This window comes from Stegodyphus dumicola, chromosome 5 (genome assembly GCF_044657685.1).
Source record: "Stegodyphus dumicola isolate Sdum_Otavi_A_Nest chromosome 5, ASM4465768v1".
Classification (NCBI taxonomy): domain Eukaryota; kingdom Metazoa; phylum Arthropoda; class Arachnida; order Araneae; family Eresidae; genus Stegodyphus; species Stegodyphus dumicola.
The window spans coordinates 221,107,772-221,128,734 of NC_140772.1; the positions used below are offsets into that span (position 1 = coordinate 221,107,772).

The 20,963-nt window shown below is 31.2% G+C and overlaps 1 protein-coding gene across 2 annotated transcripts in view; it reads left to right on the forward strand.

The window, feature by feature from the left end:
* The window catches only part of Tmtc2 (Transmembrane O-mannosyltransferase targeting cadherins 2), a 635,056-nt gene extending 623,672 nt beyond the window's left edge, over positions 1–11,384 (forward strand). For both annotated transcript variants that reach the window (XM_085817680.1, XM_085817679.1), the window contains one exon: positions 1,347–11,384. In XM_085817680.1, coding sequence (XP_085673806.1) covers positions 1,347–1,523 — 177 coding nt within the window. In that variant the 3' untranslated portion in view covers positions 1,524–11,384. The remainder of the gene's footprint in view (positions 1–1,346) is intronic.
* The last annotated feature ends 9,579 nt before the right edge of the window (positions 11,385–20,963 follow it).

Sequence of the window (20,963 nt, forward strand, 5' to 3'; positions counted from 1 at the left end):
ATGAGGACATTGTTAAAAGGTACTGGAGAGCTCGTGAACTAATAACTTAAACGCTAATATTTGTCATTTGTAGAATAAAAATCTGATGTGTACACCACATGACTTCCTTGCACGGAATATTAAATTACACGCAATTTTTTTTTCCATTTCATTTAAACGTATTGGATTGAATTAAATCTACTTCGTCGATAGCGCATAAACCACAGTAGAATAAATGCATTCTTTTTTAAAATTCACTATATTTGTTTACCACAGCGACACTCTGGCGCTAGCTTCACTTAATAGCGTTACATTTCGTTCATATTATAAATCAGAATGCATATAAATTTATATCATTTGAAGAGTTATCTAATCGTTGCCACATGTTCTATTCAAATACTATAATAAATCTGAAACGACATATCAAAGAAATTAAGCAAACAAAACAAAAAAGAAACAGCTTTTTACACACGATTGAGTATTTCTCATTCAATTAATGCAGTTCTCACTTCCCGACAAGGCAAAAATACATAAAAACTCAAAATATCTATATTAAAAATTACGAAGTAAACCTTAAACGTTTATTTCCTCGTATAAATTCCAGAATGGATAAAACATGATTTAATTCGCAATAATAAATCAAGGCTTTATGTTTGTTGTTGCGAAGCTTAGTTTCTCTAGATTGGCAACAGATCCGCTATTTTGCCAAGTTTGAAACGTAAGCAAACATGTCCGCCATCGCAAAATTCGTTAGGCTTAGCTGCACTTAAACAACTTTTAAATAATAACTCAACAAATACTGCATACAGATTTACTAAAGGCATAAAAAAACCTTAACCGGAAGATAAGAACAACATAATTCAATCACATTTAAAGAAAAAAAACGCACAATTCCTATATATAAAATTTCAACGTTGTGAGGCTAATCGTTTTTGAGTTATGCGAGATACGTACGTACGTACAGATGCCAAGAAAAGTCCTCTTCAGAATTCTTTTTAAATCAGTTTTATAACTTTTTGGGTAGTATTTTTATTCAGTTCTTACGTACAGGTGTCACGCAAAATCATCGTTAAATTGCATTTGATAGCGGTCAAAATGGATATTTTCGTTAAAATATGATGCCTGAAAATTTTCGCGATTACAATACTTCCTTTGTACTTTGTACAAGGAAGTAAAAATAAAATTGAATCGTGCATAATTTGTAATGTTAATTGTCTCAAGATAACAGCAAAATCGATTTAAAGTATTTGTAGATATTTCAGATAAATCATTACCTACAATTTAAATATGTTTTGCAATGTCCATTCTAGTTGTAAAACCACTCGATAGTTGTAAATGCAATAACCCTTCTTTTTATTACCCTTTAGGAAGTGACAAGCCATATGAACTTGGGAGCCATGCTGCACGTAAATGGAAAACTTCTGGAGGCGGAAAGTTCATACTTAGAAGCTCTGAGACTGAAACCCGACGACGCAATCACCCAAAACAACCTACAAAAACTTCGTAATTTATTAGCACAGAAACGAATGCATAGTAGAAGGTAGCAGCCTTTCGTTTCGATAAAGCTGTAATGGACTTTGATCATTATATGAAAAATGTTTGGAAGAAGGAAGGATCTTCAGCACACATCTGGTACTACTATTTCGGCAAGTACCGTGGGACGAATTATCTTGCACTTGATCTTCAAAGTCAGCTTTGGTCTTTGTCATCTAAATGTTGCTGCAGTGTCAAATAAAGTACTAGCAGCTGTTTTCTAGGCCCATAAATTGGCGCCAAAATGTTACAAGGCTGTGTATTCCCCAATTTTGGAAGACAACCACGTTTCTTATTTTCCACCCCCTTCCTCGTTGTCTCTAGCAGTAAAACTGTGCACTTACTTAACCGATACCATATTGAAATCTGTTTAAAAAGTGCACTATTCTTGTGATTTTGTAAGCACTATTACCTTTTCGTGTAAATTGTGGATATTATGAAATTAGTTTAAAAATTTTCAGCGTTCTCGTTGGAGCTTTAACACTAAAGATTGTGGAAATAAGTGTTTGTAACAAAGCTCAAAAGCAGAAAAACTCAGTTGTTATTTATAATCTTTGTATATATAACTGTTTCTGTGAAGGAAATTACCTAAATTAGTGAGAACTTACGAATTCGTTTCAGGCCTGTTTGCTTTTATTCTTTAGGTTATTGTGAATAATTTAAAATTTTAATGCATATGATATTATTTTTTAATTGATACGTTTCTCATGCGTGATATTAAGTATTTATACGTAAATATTTGGTTTTTGTTTGTTTTTGATTCTTTATGAAATCTGAGGACCAAACATAGGAAATTGTAATGAGTGTAGGTAGAATTTCCGCAAATATTTAACACCACTCTTGATGCTTATTTTGTATATATTCCACTTACTGCTGTAGCCGTAATAATTTATAGAGATTATCCAATTAAATGATAACGGTCTTGCTGCCTTAAAAATGCTTCGGATGTATTATTTTTTAGGTAGCATTGTAAGGCAAAAGGAATTTCTAAAATTTTCAATGAAAATTTGATGTGCTTAGTACAGAATTTCATTGATACTGAAATCACCCTGGTGCAAAAAGTTAATGGTATCGCAGTGTTTAGTTGTTAAATTAAAGCTAACTTTTAATTACATCATATTATTGTACAAAGTAAGAAATTATATGTTATATAAGATATTTTAATTAATATTATGCAGTCTGAAGGAAAGTGTATGAGTTAAATCTTAATTTGGAATATAAGTTTAAATGCAAGAATTATTTCAATTTGTACGAATAGCTTACTCAGAAATTAAGTAAAACCGCAGTGCTTTACTTCGCTAGTGAATTCTCATTGGAATCGATGATTTAACTTTTGACTTTGCCTTTTCTATATTTTCGCCTTCGGGTGAGCGGTGTGATTGCATTCTAATTGACTTAATTACCGCGAATGAACTTAGAGCATAAAATTGTACTATCTGGTAAAAATTCTATGTAATTGTATGCCAGTATTGAAAGAACCAATCAGTCTGATAAGAAATGGCCGTGACTTGTTTTGAAAGGAAGGCGTAAAAGGTTACCAGCGAGGATATTCCGTTTGACATCAGTTGTACCAATATTGGCGACTTTATCGCCTGCGTCGGCAAAACGGAAAAGTACCCATATTTTCAAGTAAATTTTCCGTTCTATCAGTACTATTTTACAATACCTGGTCGAAAAGGAAAATTTTACAATACCTACTACTAATTTTTGTTCCTAAATATCGCTGCGATAACTGATGTTTAACTTCTACTTCTGAGTGATATTTCATTTATTTAGAGGTGATTGGCTTCTTTTACTGTGGGTAATGAATGGGTGATTTCAGTATCAGTATATATAAAAAAAATCATCATTCGTTCATTCTAGTCAGAGGGTTTTTAGTGTAACTCCTGGTGATTTATAGTGTAATTTAGTGATTGCTTAAAGGTGAAATAGCAGGCACCCCATTAAATTAAATGCGCTTCCGACAAGAACGAGAATTACGCCTATATGTTGAACTGTGATGTAATATAAGAATGGCATGAGAATTGCATGTATTTGATAAACCAATGGGCACATTATATTAATTTATGGGTTTCAAGGCCCTTAAATTAAAATACTCATGACAATCGTAGAGTATTCTGTCAATATATTGCACTAAAAGTTTTAATATGTTCCGTGTATGAAGCATCCTATTTCAATGTTTTTCCGTCATGTGAAAGTTAATTGACTTAATAATAAAATGAATAAAAATGTATAATATGCTTGTTTCATCACATATGCTTCACATTCCTATATTTTAAAATTTCAGACTTCAGTTTAATTATAATTGTTGCATTGCCTAGAAAGCAGTATTTATTTTTCAAATACGGAGCAACTAGTTTTAACCCCTCCCCTACTGTTGTAGAATATAGATCTAAATCTGTTAATATATGATAGTGAAAATAATTATTCTGTGTCCACAGAAATTTGAGACATTAGGTCTTAATTTCTCAATTGTTTCATTGTTTTCTTTCTATTTGAACCAAATGCATGTAAATCTTAAAAATATATAAATAAACAAATTAAATTAAAAAACGTTCTTATAAGCCTTTTTATTCTAATGTTATTTAAGTGTTTTCATGGTTTCTCGAGACAAGTTTTGTATTTGCTAATATCCTAGAGCGCAGTATACAATTTTGAAATTCTATTAACCAAAATGGTTTAGAATGTTAAAAAATTTGCATTCATCTGAAACTGATGCCCACGTAATTTCTAAAAGGAACTAGTTTTGCTTCAAAAATTCTTGGTTTTGACTCGTAAATCGAAACTGGAATTAAAAAATGTGCAATTTAAATTTACAGCTATTTGATTATTTTACAAAATAAAGTTAGCACTTTTTAAAAAGTAAGAAAGTTACCATTTTTATCATATAGATAAAAATTATAAAGTTCAGTGCAAATCGGGATTATACTCACTGGCATCTGCATGTTTATAACGCCCAGTAAATTTGACAGGATTATTCAGGTTTAATAATATTGTGTAAAGCGAACAGGGTTTTTTTTTGAAGTAATGTTTACCAAGATTACAAATTAAAAAGCGTAAGAAACTAAGAAGCTATTTTTGGAATTTTGAAGGGAAATATATAAAAATAGCTGCAGATAAAATTACGTGTACTTATTGGAAATAAATAATATCACATTTCTCATCTATTCTTTCTTTAGTACACTAAACTGAGGCCGAAGTAACACTGTGAGCAGATTTCGAATCCTTCTATAAGTCAAACTTTCACGAAAGAACAATCAATACTCTGAAGACACTTAGGCGTCTATGGAACAGCTTACATTAATTTAGGTTAAAATAACAAGCTGAACAAATATCAATTTAGAAGTCTAACAACAAAAATCAGCGTTATATTTGCAAATTTTCACCCAATATTATTAACCAAGCAGTTAAAAAATTCTCATCTTCACAAACCATAAGGCACTCTTATTTTAGGAGATTATACGAATTTTGTTATCATTCCTTTCTTTCCATTAATTATGCACATATTTTACAGAAATTTAAATTTTGGGTCGCTTATTCTCCTATTAATAAATATTCGATTTCCATACTTAAGGACCCCATACAGATACGAATTCCTGGAGTATTTACAGGGTTCCTTGTCAGTGTGGTTTAATTTACATTGGTCAAACTAAGAGAGTCTTAAAATTTTTTGCGTTAAAGAATACGAGGCATATGTTAGGAAAAAGGAAACACAGAAGTTCTCTGTTGCCTATTGACCTATTGTTGGTCCGAAAATCATACATTCCATTTTTCTGCAGCCAAAATTATTCAAAAAATAACTTTTATTGGTGAATTAGACTTTCTACAGGCGTTTCACATTCAAAACAATCTCTCTGTTCTAGTTAACGACCCTAATTCCAACCCATCTTTTTTGCCTTCGGCCTTTAAGGAAATTATATTTTAACTTCTTTGTTTTATCAGTAAATGGCGCCAGTAGCTTAACTCCTGTCCAGCCATTCTTATCTTATCTTAACTTTTCACTATATCATATCTCGTTCCTTTGCACTTTGGAAGCTGAGGCTGATGGTTCTGTAAAAGCCATTGAAACTAGTCCTTTGAAAATTTGCAAATATAACGCTGATTTTTGTTTTTTGACTTCTAAATTGATTACAGCTTATATTCCCAATGACTTGCCCCATGTTCGGTTTCACACTTTTGAACTTAGCAAGTCTATTTTAACTATTAGCAGCTTTGAAGTGTCTGAAATTCATTGTAATGATGCATCATGATATAGAATTTATGACAAGATTGTGATAATTCACAAGTTTGGTCTAAATGATTTACTTTTGTTCATAATTTAATTACTATAATTGTTAATGAATTAACATAGGTATAAATATTATATTACCTTTTGCATATTGGAAACTTCCCTGGAGTTCTAAGATAATTGCACTGATGAATAGATTATTTATTTAACAGGAATTCGTTAGCTACATTATTTGCGTATTCTTAATTTAGCCAATTAGTTTTTAATATTGCTTATAACTAAAGAAAACATAATTTGCATAACTTTAATTAAATGAATTTTTTTATTTTTTATTTATAATTAATAAAGAGAAACTGCCGCTTACGGGAAGAAATATGATTAAGTTGAACCACAATTTTCTACTTCCTGTTTAAATAATTTTATAAAAACAGATATTATGCTCGTTTATTATTTTCTACCTAAATAACGAGACTGTCTAGTATGCATGTATGTATGTATGTGTGTGATTCTGGCAAAGCTTCGAGGGCCATCTGCCTAAAGTGAAGGATGCCTTCGGGGAGGACTTTCTAAGGGAAACTGGCTCGTATACACGTTACACATGGGGAAAACCACGAAAGCGCCCATGCAGCCAGCCCGTTCGCGGGATTCGAAACCTTGGACCGAACTACCAGTGTTCAACGACTTTACCGCTCGGCAGCTGGTGGGCCCACGAGACTGTCTAGACGACAAGAGAAAGATCACGTACGAAAACATAATCGAATTCTGTATCGTTTAGAAATTACTCGAGCAAAATTTCAGATAGACAAGAAATAAATGAGGGGGGGAATTAAGCTGCGCGAATGATAAAAGCAGCTGAAATCGATGTCTAACTAGGACAAAATGATCAAAATATTCGAATATGATCGCAAAACTCAAAAGATACTAAGCTTGTATATTTCTAAAAGGCATTTTGTGCTCTTTTAGTAAATTGGTAAAGAAAAAGGAACTTACGTATGTAAATTTATCGGAATGAAAGATGTAAAATCATGTAAATTAGCTGATATACTTACTCACGTGGGATTGTTCATTTGTTTTTAAAGAAATGGTTTTCACGTAACTCTAAATTTAAATTGAATAGATTGATCAAATGTAAATTTTTGAAATATTGCAGCTGGTTTCATTTCTATTAAAATAAATTAAATAACTGACTTCAAAATAATTGACAACCAAGTACATTGCAGGTATTGAAAGTAAAAAAAAATATTGATATTTCTGTGACTAAAACCAGCTTCAGGCTAATTACTTTTAATACATTCTGGGATTACTAAGTTATTTAGTAATTCAAGGCATTTTGATTGGTAGTTGGTATATCATGTAAGCTTATTTGCAGTATTTATGAATTCAAAGAAAATTGTTTTAATTAATTATTAATTCGTTTAAATAACTAAAGAGCAGCTTTGGATATATGTAATTTTAAAATTATTAAAACTTATTGATTGCTATCAGCTCTTAATTAATTAGCAAATAATTGAATTAAAAGAGTATTTTAGGTCTCTTCTCAATTCGAGATGAAAATATAAAAGGAATGTACAAATTTGAAAGTATAATAAGTTGAATATCGTGAATATTTCCAGCTAAGAACAGATTTTAAGAGCTATGGTTTTAATTTAATTTAATAACAACTTTAAAATGTGAGATATATATTAACCAGTCTGTTGATTTTCAGATTATCTCCAAGGATACATGTAATAAATATATTTGTTTCCTTCTGGTTGAAATATTTAAACTGAGATAAGCATGCAAAGAAATTACTTCGTATTTAAAATCTTATCCCATTTAAGAACTAATAATTCTACTATTTAACGAGAGCTTAAATTCTAACATTTCAATTACTTTTCTCAGTGCATTTATCACTTATTTGCTACGAAACAGTTTAATAACATTTTTATTTTCATTAATATAATTAAATTAATGGCAGCATAAATAAAACTTGAACCGAAATTAAATCGATAGTGATATGAGATTGCAATGTAAAATGAAAGTAAGTATTTATTAAATCTACTGCTATTTAACTAATACTTAAAGAGTTATATATTAAAAAATGAAAGCTATATTCATGATCCAATAATGTAATAGATGTTTGCATCTAAATTGCACTGCGTGGTGTAGAAAATATTAAATGATATGAAACTTTTAACATGAAACATTGTTGTTACGCTACGTTACCCCTTGCAACTTTTAAACAATTAAGATACACGATTTTCTGAACTATTTTTTTCCGTAACGTATTTAATTCACATTTAATTTATTATTTACTACAAAAAGGAGAGCCGTTTCTTAATAATTCTAGACTATATCACATTTATTTATTCATCAGAAAGATCAAAATTTTTTATGTACAAATGAAAACATAAATGTTTGGTTACATGGTTTTTCAAAATTACATGAAACTTTACCAGCTGTTTAGAATGCATGTTACCACACGAAATAGTATTTATTGCTTTAGTAAGGAAATCTTATCGGTTCCAAAGCATATCATCCTCAAGATTAATATTTTAAAATAATTATCAGTTATCTTAAGAACTCACTTAGTAAATATTTTGACGATAAATGTAATCTAACTAAACATTTAAATTACAATTTAAGTGTATTAAAAATAATTTTCAAAATTAAACAATGCAGTGATCAAGATGTTATTACGTATTTATTTTATGTGATGTTTAATTACTTAGAAAGAATAAAAGAATACGACAGGAAAAGAGAGAGACAGAGTCTTTCGCTTAAGCCCCTCCCGCCTAAAAAATTGAAATAATAGTGAATTGATGTTTACTTAAAAACTATATATTAGTTTGTGGAGTCTTATCCTCTCTGGTAGCATAAACTGGTGAACTCTAGAAAGATTACAAAGGAATAATCATCTTGCTTTAAACTGCAGACAGACAAAATCAGGAGAAGGGTGTAAATATTCCTTTTATTTGAACGCAAGAATTAACGATGACCGAACTTGGGTTTACACAAGCAAAGCACTTCTGGCTTAACAAAAATACATAATGTTGAACTAATTCAAATGCGGTAGATAGCCTAACAACTCACAGAATAATTTAACGCGCATGAAAGGCTCTGGTTTGTAGAAATCGGCGAGACAAGCTAAATGGCTAGAAGCACTTAACGCCACAGAATCAAATCGCTAATAATCACGGCACAACGTGGACTAAGCAGACACTTTGACTTCCGAAACTCTTGCTTAAATAGCACTTCTTTCTTCCTCAATCTGAATAAACGTTAGCTATCTCATTTACGTTCTGTCATGAAAAGCATGAGAGAAAAGAGAGTGATAGGAAAGACTTTCACCTTAGAATTAACTATTGGTTAAAAATAAATAAATAAACCTGACAAGTTTAAATGAAGTATTGGTAGGTTTCACAAAATTATGCTAATTAAGAAAGTTCATTTTATGAGAGCTGTGTAATAATACACCTACCTAAATGCTTAGTTTTAATGCATTTAAAAAGCGTATGTTCATAAAGCTTGTCTTGATAAAAGGAGCCATGAGCAAAAGTCTTCGTAAGGTGATGTGAAGAAAGAAAAGTACCCAAAGCTAAAGTTGATTGATCATACGCGTTTCATTGTGATGTGATATTATGGAAATTCAATAATACGCAGAACGTAAATAAAATAAAAAAATTCTGTTTAACGTTAAGTGAATAACTGTCAATGTTAACGTTTTATTTAAGAATAATATATGATGAAGCCAAATTTAATCTTTTCGGCACAAAAACAGGCAAAAAAATAAATACATTATCAAAGAAAAGAACTGTACATGATAGTTATCATTTTCTGAAAACATGGTAATGATTTATTATCGTATTTAATCCTTCGATAACTAACTAACTTCTTACGAAATACTTAACGTATTTGGGGGGGGAGGGGGAGTTACATTAAGAAATGTGAAAAAAAGCTAGTGAGAAACTTAAGTAAATGCGAAAATAAAAAAAAAAAATTAAAAAAAAAAAAATATTCTTTCCGCAAAAAAGGGGGAAAATGTTGGAACTGCGAGAAACTTTTGAATAAATAAATATTCCATCATCATAAAAAATAGTATTCTTTTTTCCTTTGCATTAATCGATACATCTTGAGCTTCTTGGACCGTTTACCTTGCGCATGCGCTGCTCTATTCTTGTCAGGATTTCCTTCGCAATCCATGCTTTATAACAATTTAAAACACATCAGCCATTTTTTTCAGAAACATTATTTAGGAATTTGTGACTTTCAAACGATATCGTGGAGAAAGTGATGTCATTAGGACGACATGCCTCATTACGTCGGGTTTATATGGTAGAGGGGGATCTCTGTCTGTTTCGCAGTTAAACTACGACACTAATTTTACGGCAGGAAAGCTGAACTCGCATTATTCGTAAAATTACTATCTGAAAGGCCTTTTTTAATCTTTACAAACTTCAGGAAGTTTTCAATTTTGCGCAGTTATCTACAGTTAAAAAATAAGCATATTGTTGTAAGTGTTAAAAGCGGTAAAATTCTAACGTATATTTTTTATCTTGGCGTCTTTGTATCTGTCAACGTTTACTGTGTTTATAGTGTTTGTGGAGCGACTCGACGTTATTTTAAAAGCAGACTATGTGCAAATTAGTTGATTATTATTGTATATATATATATATATCTATATATATTATGAATGGTACTTATTTTCCTATTACAGAATATTTTGGTTTCTAATTTGTTTAATGAGACCTTTTAAATTATTATTGAAAACACTACAGTGTTAATTATTAATAATTGTTTTCTTTGGCATAAGTTATTTGAAATTTCTTTCATTTTCCTCCTTTCTCTTCTTAATATAATAAACATTCATGTGCATTCAGAACTACTGTAGAAATCAGTAAAAATTGGACAGTTTACTTTAGAATTATGCCAGATCTATGTTATTATCCAACAGCAAAACGTAACTTTTGTCTCAATTGAAATTTGAATAAATAGATTTGCTCTTTCAAGACTAATGCTGAGAACTCATAAAACTTAAAACCTGCTATTATGCAAACTTAATTATTATTCTGTTATCTTTCTGTGAATGTTGCTAATAAGTATCTCTTTAATGAAGTTAATGAAGTCTTTAATGAAGTCTTTTAAGTTCTTTGTTAATACTTAAAAGCAAAAAGTTTTGTATTATAGAAAATTAATCACAAATTATCTGAAACTACAGAAGAATCTAATGATTTTCGGCATTGTTTAGTTTCAATTTTGCTTTAGGAACATATTGCATTTCGTCATTAGTATATTTGAGCCCTTGTGATAAGATTGTCATTGCGATTACATCTGAAATGACTGCATATTCTTGAGCGCAGTAGAAGATAAAACCATTAAATGCAATTAAAATTTGAGTAAAAGACACCTGGAAAGAATATTATATCTCATCTGAAATAACGTTTCTTACTGCAAACAGAATTGTTTTCTATGCACAATTACATTTTTTTAATCAAGCAAACTTTTGTTTTCATTCTTTAAAATTATTATATGCCTTTCATGAAGTTTCCTGTTAACTTCTATTATTTACACTTTAGAGTAAGTGTCACATAATAAAGCAGTTTTTATTGCAAATCTTAAAAAAAAAAAAAAAAAAAAAAAAAAAAAAAAAAAAAAAAAACAGAAAGGCTTAGAAGTCTATTAGCCCAGAAGGGTTATTAGTCTCAGAAGTCTATTAGCCCAAAAGGGCTATTAGTCTCGAAACGGCATTTTGCGTTGAATCACTATAAACGGCTGAATCAATTTTCAAATTGTTGCCACCAAATATTATCGCCTTGTATTATATTTAAAGAAACTAAATAATGAAGAATCTACATAAATGTATGTATGTTTCTCGCATCGTGAAAAACAATGGCACCTAAAGTTATCAAATTCTGAATAACACAGTCCGCCTCCCGAACATGGCTACCCGGAAGCCCAAATTTGGAATTTGTTTTGTTGTTTATTTCATAATGTTTTGAAATTTTAACGAATTTTTGATTTAAAAACTCAACAGTTTCAAAGCAAGCAGTGGCAACACTGTAGGGATAAAACATTTTTGTCTCCAGACTGTCTACAAGTAGACTCCAGACTATCGAGACTGTCTGTAGGGAAAGTTCTAAAGGTATGCTGTTTTTAAATGTTTGAGCTCATTTTTAACGGAAACACTCCCCAAACGTGTATGCGTTTATAAATTTTTAAAAAAGGCTGTTTGAGCGTAATATAAAATTTAAAAGCTTTCAGATTTATTTAATATAATCCTGTATCGGTAAACCTAAGGAGATATATTTTTCTTTGTAATCTTTTGCAAAAACGAGAAAAACAGCTTTGAAGAAAAAAAAGAGTCTTCCTGTCTAATTTTTGAGAAATTTTGGGAAAGAAAAAAAAATTCGAAATACTCATTCTTATTAAAACATTGTAAAGAATACACAGTTCTCTAAATGTATAATCGAATTACGAATTAACTATTAGTGCACCAACTATAGTATACCAAACTATTACTATATCTACACGAAATCTCGTAACCACTATGCAGAAAACATTCGTCAGATCATTAACAAAATACTGTAGTTGTTTTTTTCCCAATGGCAGATTGTGAATAATTACAAATGTAACCCAGTCCATTAATCTATACAAGGCCGGATGTGGTGGTCTCTTTATTATGGAGGCACCTAATAGGTGGGCCACTATCGTCTTTCCTATGAAGGGAGGGACAGTTACAACCATGCCTTCTCCAGGATTCGAACCCAGGCCCTTCGGCATTGCAGTCAGTTTTCCTGACCACAATACCGACTGGGCAGCACTGTAGCTTATAATATATATTAAAATAAATTTTATACCGCTACACAAAGTTTATGCCATTTATACCATAGAAATGTGATTTACCAAAGAAAATCTCAAAATACTTAATACAATATATTCAGATTCTCTAAGATGCAATGAAAACTGCTTTAAAAGTTAGTTTGTAGTTAGTTTGTTCGGTTATATTAGATGTTACAGTGCAATAAACGTTTGCACTTTTGGTGGCATTAGTGCATTTTGGTGGCATTAGTGCATTAATTATGAATGAAATCGTAAGTGGATAATTGAGTAGTGATTCTTAATCATGATGGGCACTAATGTGCATCTATTGTCAGTGGTATTTAAATAGCTGCTTTCTCTATTATCGAGCTACATTTGTAACTGCACAATCAGTAGATTTGTAATTTCAAAAATTAGAAAATTAGCACTTGATAAGTAGATTCTAAATGAACTGATTTCAATATTTAGTATAAAAGTACTCATATTCCATTATATGATACCGAACTTATCAGCACTGTATAAAAAAATATGACGGTTATATGCTTGATATAAATTTAAAAAAAATCTCATTTTTCAATATGAAACGAGGATGTATGATGTCACTTTGATAATGCTCAGGCTGAAGCACATTGTTATAAAATTAATTTGCAAAGTCATGATTATCATATACACCAATATTGTTTATTTATTTGATATTTTTCATTTGAATGTATTGAACTTCTATTCGCTCTGTTGATAAGAGTGAAAAGTACACTTTATGGAAAATAAATTTATGAAACTATCGTGAATATGGTTTATTTGTAACACAAACTGCACTGCCTGCTTCATGATTTTTTCTGGTTGCTGACGTGAGCAAAAGCCGTTTCAAAAATTTTTTTATTTCATCTAGTTATGTAAAAAAACTTGTAATTAATGGATACCTACATAAAGATGGCGAAGCATTGAGTATCATCGCAATAAATCCGATCTCACTACAAGTAAATTTTGAATTAATTGTAACAGAACTAGTAAACTAAAATAATAAAACTTTTAATGCGAATATGTATGCGTTTTGTGAAATAAATTTATTTCTAAGATAAGACTCTAAAATATAGTTATTTGTATTCAGTGGTCCGATAAGAAACAAAAAACAATCTGGTGTGGATACCACATATTTGTCTTGTACGGCCTATTAAATTATATACATTTTTTTCTGCAATTTATTTATATTTATTTTCCTGAAGTTAATTGGAGATATATTTCTCATTCAATCAATTCAGTTCTCTTTTCGCGGCATACATAAAACCTCAAAATATCTTCATTAAAAACTGAAAAATATAGAAAAAACATAAAACACCAAATACAGTTAAAACAATTCAAAAAAAAAAAAAATTCGGCAAGCGCGCAAATAAGCAAATTTTTTGGTGCACAAAACTGAAAGTTTACTTTTGGTCCCACTCGGCAAAAAGACACTGAAGGCGCAGAAATTGACTTAATTCACTGTTCTGCTAAGTTTCAAATGTAAACAAATATATGGCTGATATGGTAACAAAATGTCTGACGTGTACATCACATGACTTTCTTCTTACTCATTTTTCTGCATTTCATTTAAACGTGGCTGCCCGCGCAATTTCCTAAGATTGCCGCCCCCAAATTAAAAAAAAAGTACTCAGTGATTAATAAAATAATTTTTATTTCATACTTATGAAGTACTTACGAATGACAAATTGTATAAATGTACTTACAAATGACAAGTACTTACAATGAATTTCATGAATTAAAAATATTTAGACGTGGTATCGCTAGAGTTCGGCCGCCCCTGGTTCTGGCTGCTCGCGTGCTTTTATGCGCTGCACGCCCGCTAAGAACGGCCCTGTTCTTCGAATTTCATTAGAAATAAATTTCTCATTCATTTAATTCAGTTCTCACTTCGAGGCAAGGCAAAAGTACATAAAAACTCAAAATATTTTCATTAAAACGTGAAAGATATAGAAAAAACATAAAACACCAAACACAGGTAAATCAACAAAAACAAAATTTTACAATTAAAATTACAGTATCTGCGCAAAAATAAGCAATTTAGACAGCGGGCAAGAAGGCAGACATTTTGGTGTACAAAACCAAAAGTTTCGTTTTGGTCCCATTCAGCAAAAAGGTACTAAAAGTGCAGAAAGACTTAATTCACTATTCTCCTGAGTTTCAAATGAAACAAAATATGGCTGCTGTGGTAAAAAAAAAATTAAGCTCAGCCACACTTAAAAAACTTTTAAATTGTTGTTAATTCTACAACTATTGCATGCAGATTAACCAGAGGCATAAAAACCTTAACCGGGATATAAGAACAACATAATTCAATCATATTTAAAGCAAAAAATGCACAATTTATCAACATAAAAGTACAAAAAGAACTAAACTCACCAAGCCGAGTAGCAGAGTGGATATATATATATATACATATAAGTACGGCCGATTGCAACCAAGAAGGGAAGTGCTCAACTACATATTATAGCAGTCCTATATATAAAATTTCAAAGTTCTGACGCTACTTGTTTTTGAGTTATGCGCATATGTATGTCCAGACATACATATGTATACATACATATGTATACATATGTATGTCCAGACGTCACGAAAAAATCTTCTCTGAATCCATTTTGCAATCCATTTGGGAAAAAACGTCCTTTATTATGTCCTTACGTACAGCTGCCACAAAAAACATCGTTAAATCGCTTTCGATAGCGGTCAAGATTGAAATACCTGAAATTTTTATCGATTATAATACTTCCCTTACTTCGTACAAAGACGTGGAAAAGTACAGTCATAACTGATTTTAATCAGAATTATTTGCGAGGTTAAGAAGATTCATTGAATAAAAACAAACATCACGATTCAGAAATACAAACAAAACAATCCTCATTACTTTATTTTTGATTTCTTTTTATTATATTTTGGGGGGTGGTATATAAAACTATTATTCTTGCGATGAAATAGTAAAAAATAAATGTTTTAGTTCTTTTTTTTCCCCTCCAAACTAGTTAATCACTCCATATAATCGCAAAATCACATTCCATTTTCATTTGAATTTTAATAACACATGTAATGGCTGTTTAAATAACAACGCTTATCCATACAATGTATTTATATTCAAAATTACATTTAACAATATTATGAAATATTTTATTCCGAGTAATTTTAATCTAGATAGATTTTAATCTAGAATTAATTATTTCATCTCAAAAATGTGAAATAATTTAATTAATTTATTCTTAGATAAAACGTCATCTTCTATTAGGAGCTGTTTGCCTTTTGTAGTCATATTATATTATTAATTACTTTAATTGTTTGCATGTCTGTTACATTTTTACCATAATCTTTATTGCATAATTGCATCACTGACAATGGTTTTACTAATTATTATGCATAATTTCTGCAAATTAACAGCTGCAATTATACTGACCTGGAATTCATCGGAAAATAATTAGCATTTAGTGCATTTTAAATAATTTTTTAAAAGTACATAATATGGCCAGTACGTATGTGTAAAAATAAATTGCATATTAAAAACCAAGCTTTTTCATGCTTATCATCCAATGCAGAACGTGTATTTTTCCTTTCCTTTCTGCAGTTTTAGCAAAATCAAAACTCTTACCCAAGAGAAATAGCAGCCATTTATAAAAGGAAATCAAAATAAATAGAATTTAAATGATTGCAAAAGTACTAGTTTAGGAGGGAAAAGTCAATATATCTGTTGGAGAATTCCCGTATTATTAAAAAAACACAATTAATTGGCTTAAAATAATTATGGTAAATATTACATACTGATTTAATAAATCAAAAGAGTAAAAAATAATACATTTATTGCATACCAGCTTATTACCTCTGAGTATATAATAAGATGTTAACCGTTCATTTTCCGGAATGGAATTCATTATAATAATTATTGTACTATAAGGTATTTTCTCACTCCACTCTACATGCCTTCGTGGTTTAATTGGAAACATACACGAGAGGTCTAGGGTTCGAGTCCCGGCGAGAGCATTGGATATTTTTAATATTTCCAGCATTAAAAGCCTAATGAATTTACAGTGGTGTTTGAACTAAAAGGTGGTGGACAATAATTCGTCACCACCAAGATTTGGCGACTGAGTCCCTTAATCCCCAATGGCCCTTTAAAAGGAGGAGTACATAAGGTATTTCCGCCCTCCTTAGAGCATGTTTTCGTGGTGTGATGATAGCATATTCGGCACGTATTCGAGAGGTCCAGGCTTGAGTTTCGGCAAGGGCATTGCATATTTTTCATATTTCCAGTATCAAAAACCTAATGACTCTACCAGAGATTCATAACTGAAATTACCACATGAATCAAAATTGCCAGGATTTTACTTTAATAAATATTCACTTTACAAAGTCATTCATACATAAGCAGCAGAAAATATTAAAATTCGATAATTCTTAAAAGTATAGACTGTAACCCTATATGGTTGTCAAGGAAATTTACAGAAAGATTTGAGATTTGGTTTTTAAAAATGAAAAATTTTATTGGCAGCTTCATTTTTCGAATTACAGAAATTTAATTTTTCTGTTACTTTTAAATCACTTTGCACATACATCATATGCATATACATATTGCTTGACATGGGACGACATATATACGATTTGACATGGAATTATCATAAGTTATTATTTCATGTTTTCCTACAGGATTAATTTGCATATAAGCAGTTAGAATTTTTAAAACTTAAATTCCTACATTTAAAGTATTTTTTGAAATCTAAAACCTCATTAAATTCTACTCAGCCCGGTGGAGTTTCATTTACTCTCAGAAATGTAAGAGTCTTGTTTAATTTAGCAAGCTTGTGACAGCGAGAAGCTTAATTTGTTCTTTTAAATAGGAAAGGATTAAATTACATGCTATAGAATTTCATTCGAAACAAATATACGTAATTTAACTTCCTTTAATACAGTTACTTAAAAATATTTCTCTTTTGTTGTTAACGCTTACTTAGTTGAAGAAGGAGTTGGGAAATTAATTGGGTTTAGTTGTGGTTCGATTACGTTTCAGAAGTATCGTCGCCCCTAAATTTAATTTGTATTTTTCTGAGGGATTGTAATTAGAGGTTTTTAATAAAGAAATTAAATAAAAAAATCTGATATGTACACCACATCACTTCCTTGTTCTGAATATTAAATTATAGGCATTTTTTGCTAAATTTTATTTAAACTTATTTCCTCGAATTTCGTTAGAAATATAGTTCTCATTTAATCAATTCAGTTCTCACTTCGAGGCAAGGCAAAATTGGGTAAAACTTCAAAATAGCTTAATTAAAAATTGAAAAATATAAAACACCAAGTACAGTTAAAACAATTAAAAATAATTTTAAAATTAAAATTAGAGTTTCTACACAAAAATAAGCAAATCGGCCGGCAGGCAAGAAGGCCCATTTTTCGGTGCACATAACTGAAAGTTTACTTTTAGTCTCACTAGGCAGAAAGACACTGAAGGTGCTTTTTGCAAAGTGAGACTGACTGAATTCACTGTTCTGCTAAGTTTCAAATGTAAACAAATATGGCTTCTATGGAAAAATTAGGCTTAGCCGCACTTAAACAACTTTTAAATCGTTGATAATTCTACAACTATGGCATGCAGATTTACTAAAGGCAAAAAAAAAAAAAAAACCTTAATTGGAAGATAAGAGCAACATAATTCAATCATTTTTAAAGCAAAAAAAATGCACAATTTACCAGCATATAAGAATAAAAAAATGAGCTCACGAAGCTGAGTAACTGAATGGATATATATAGTCCTATATGCAAAATTTCGACGTTCTGAGTCTACTCGTTTTTGAGTTATTCAAGATAAATATACCTACATACGTACATACAGGCGTCACCGAAAAATCCCGTCTGAATTCATTTTAAATCCTTTCTGCAACCCGTTTCGGGAAAAAGTGTCCTTTATTATGTCCTTACGCACGGATGTTACGCAAAACGCTGTTAAATTGCAGTCAAATAGCGGTCAAAATGGATGTTTTCGTTAAAATATGATACCCGAAAACTTTCGCCATTACAATACTTCCTTTACTTCGTACAAGGAAGTAAAAATTATTGACTACTTAGTAGTCGGGTGTTATTTCTCATAAAGTACATAACTTGTAAATGCAGTTAAATTAAATAATTATCGATTTATTCGAGAGTGATTTAAAGTTTGGGCTTAAGAATAACTTTTGAGTCAAATTTCAGGAAAAAGTGTGTGATTGATGTAAATAATGCATCCAGTTGAAACTTGAACACTAGACCGAAGAAGTAAGACCGAAGAAGCGCCCTTGAGTATGATGATTTGTTTCTGGTGAAGAAGATCATGATTATTATTTCTTAAAATGAGTAGCGTGTTTCCCATTAAAAAGCAAGACCAAACCAAGATTCAATTTTGCAAATTGCTAAGACATGATTGTTTTTAGTTTCGAAAGATTTTCCATTGTTATTCACATTTAATTTTGTACGTGAATTTAATAGCTTAGAACTTAAGGTAATGGTCGTGGAATATAAAAGAGCGTATTTAAAAAAAAAAAAAAAAGAAAAAAAAGAAAAAAAAAAAAAAGAAAAAACCTCGAAATTTATGAAAAAAATTAGAGATTCATTTGTAGAGATTATTTTTATTTTCTAATAGTTATTTTTAATTTTGAAACCCTTTGCTTTAAATTCTTGTTTCGCACCCACAACTCCCTGCCAAAATGAGATTTCTGGCATTACGACCTCGCAATAGTGATTATATATATAACGTCGCGCGATAGTGGCTGTTGACTCTGACTGCCGTATTGAGTGAGTGAGTGACGAGGACGTGGGCATCATTCCTCTAACATTGTGATTAATCGGTTTAGCATTACGTCCATCATTCTCTAAAGCTGTACATACTGCTTCACACAATATTGGACATAATACTTGACTTCCGTACCCAAGCGCCCGGATCGAATCCCGGAGAAGTCATGGATGTTTGTAAATGTATAGTGTCTGGGCGGCATGGGGGCACTCTAAATCTGTGGTCAGCCGAAAGTTGTCTCGAGAGGCAGTAGGTAAGGGAAGTGGATTGGCAGACCCTCTAGCCTGTTCCCCCCCCGGGATGCTATGCATCAAAATTAGGGACGAAACTGAGTATAGTTCTTTCCAAGATTAATTTCGTTGGCTTGCTCTAATGTTATTGTCAGACAAGTGAAATAAGTCACAGAAACATAAATATAACACGTTAAAATCAAGTTAAATAAAAATTTCTCCTTTATCACAATACTTACATTTTAAATGCTCATTTTGTAGATACACTAGGTATATTTTGGAAGCAGGCAAGATGAAAAAATTAGAAAACGCATTTGCCGGGAATCGGAGACCCAATTTTAGGGGACCCGATCGCCAAATCCTGGGTGAGGAGAATCATCATCCAACACCCTTTTAGTTCGGGCGCCACTGTAGAGGCATTAGGTTAATTGAAAAAGCCGGAGAGATAAAAAAATTAGCAATTGCCTTCGCCGGGAATCGAACCACGGAGCTCTGGAATACCGGCCCAGCGTGCAGAACCACTACGCCACGAAGGCACGCTAGGAAGGCGGGAGAAATACCTTATAATTTTTCATATGGCCAGTATCTCCAATACAGAAGAAGGCTGTAAGGGAGATAATAGCTCATTTATTTTACATATGATTACAACGAGGAAAACATGAATACGTACAGATATTAATTTCTCTTAGGATTTATATGTTTTTCAAGCATATATAAATCCTCCCTTAATCGAGACTGAGGTATAGTTCATAAACAAGTTTACACCAGTCGTCGAAACCCCTACTTCTAACTCAATGCTATAATATTATTCAGTATCATAGATGAAACAATACATAGCCAAATTATTAAGTGTTAATTTCCCTTATGTTATAAACGTTTAAACTCATCAAAATGCCATTTCTCCTCACTAACGGTGAAAGAAATCTGTAACAGTACAAAAAGATAAAAATAAGGAAATTTTGTTAAAAAGTTTTATAAAAAAACATATTCCGCAAATTATTCATCGAAAGAAACCAAAAAAGAAAGAAAAGATTGCAGTCCCTAATCGACGGTGCTTGCCTCCCCCCGTCAGCTGCGCGTAATCGCATGCATTGCTATATTTTCCTTTCCAATGAAAATCTAAATTCTTTGAAAGCAAAGGACCCGACAAGAAGACAGGAAAAAAGAGAAAAGAATATGGCGCCAAGATTCATCTGCCGGTGACACATCCCTTTTAGATGGCAATCTTATTCTAATATTTGATCGAAAACTGAATGGATGCCATAGCTGTCGCTTGCCAAAAATTCTACGGTTGGATCTGAAAAACTAATGTAATGCAGATAAGAAATTTTAGGCTTACTAAGAACGAAATCGTTGTAAACCTCGATAAAAATTGGAAACATATTTTCTTAGTCGTAAC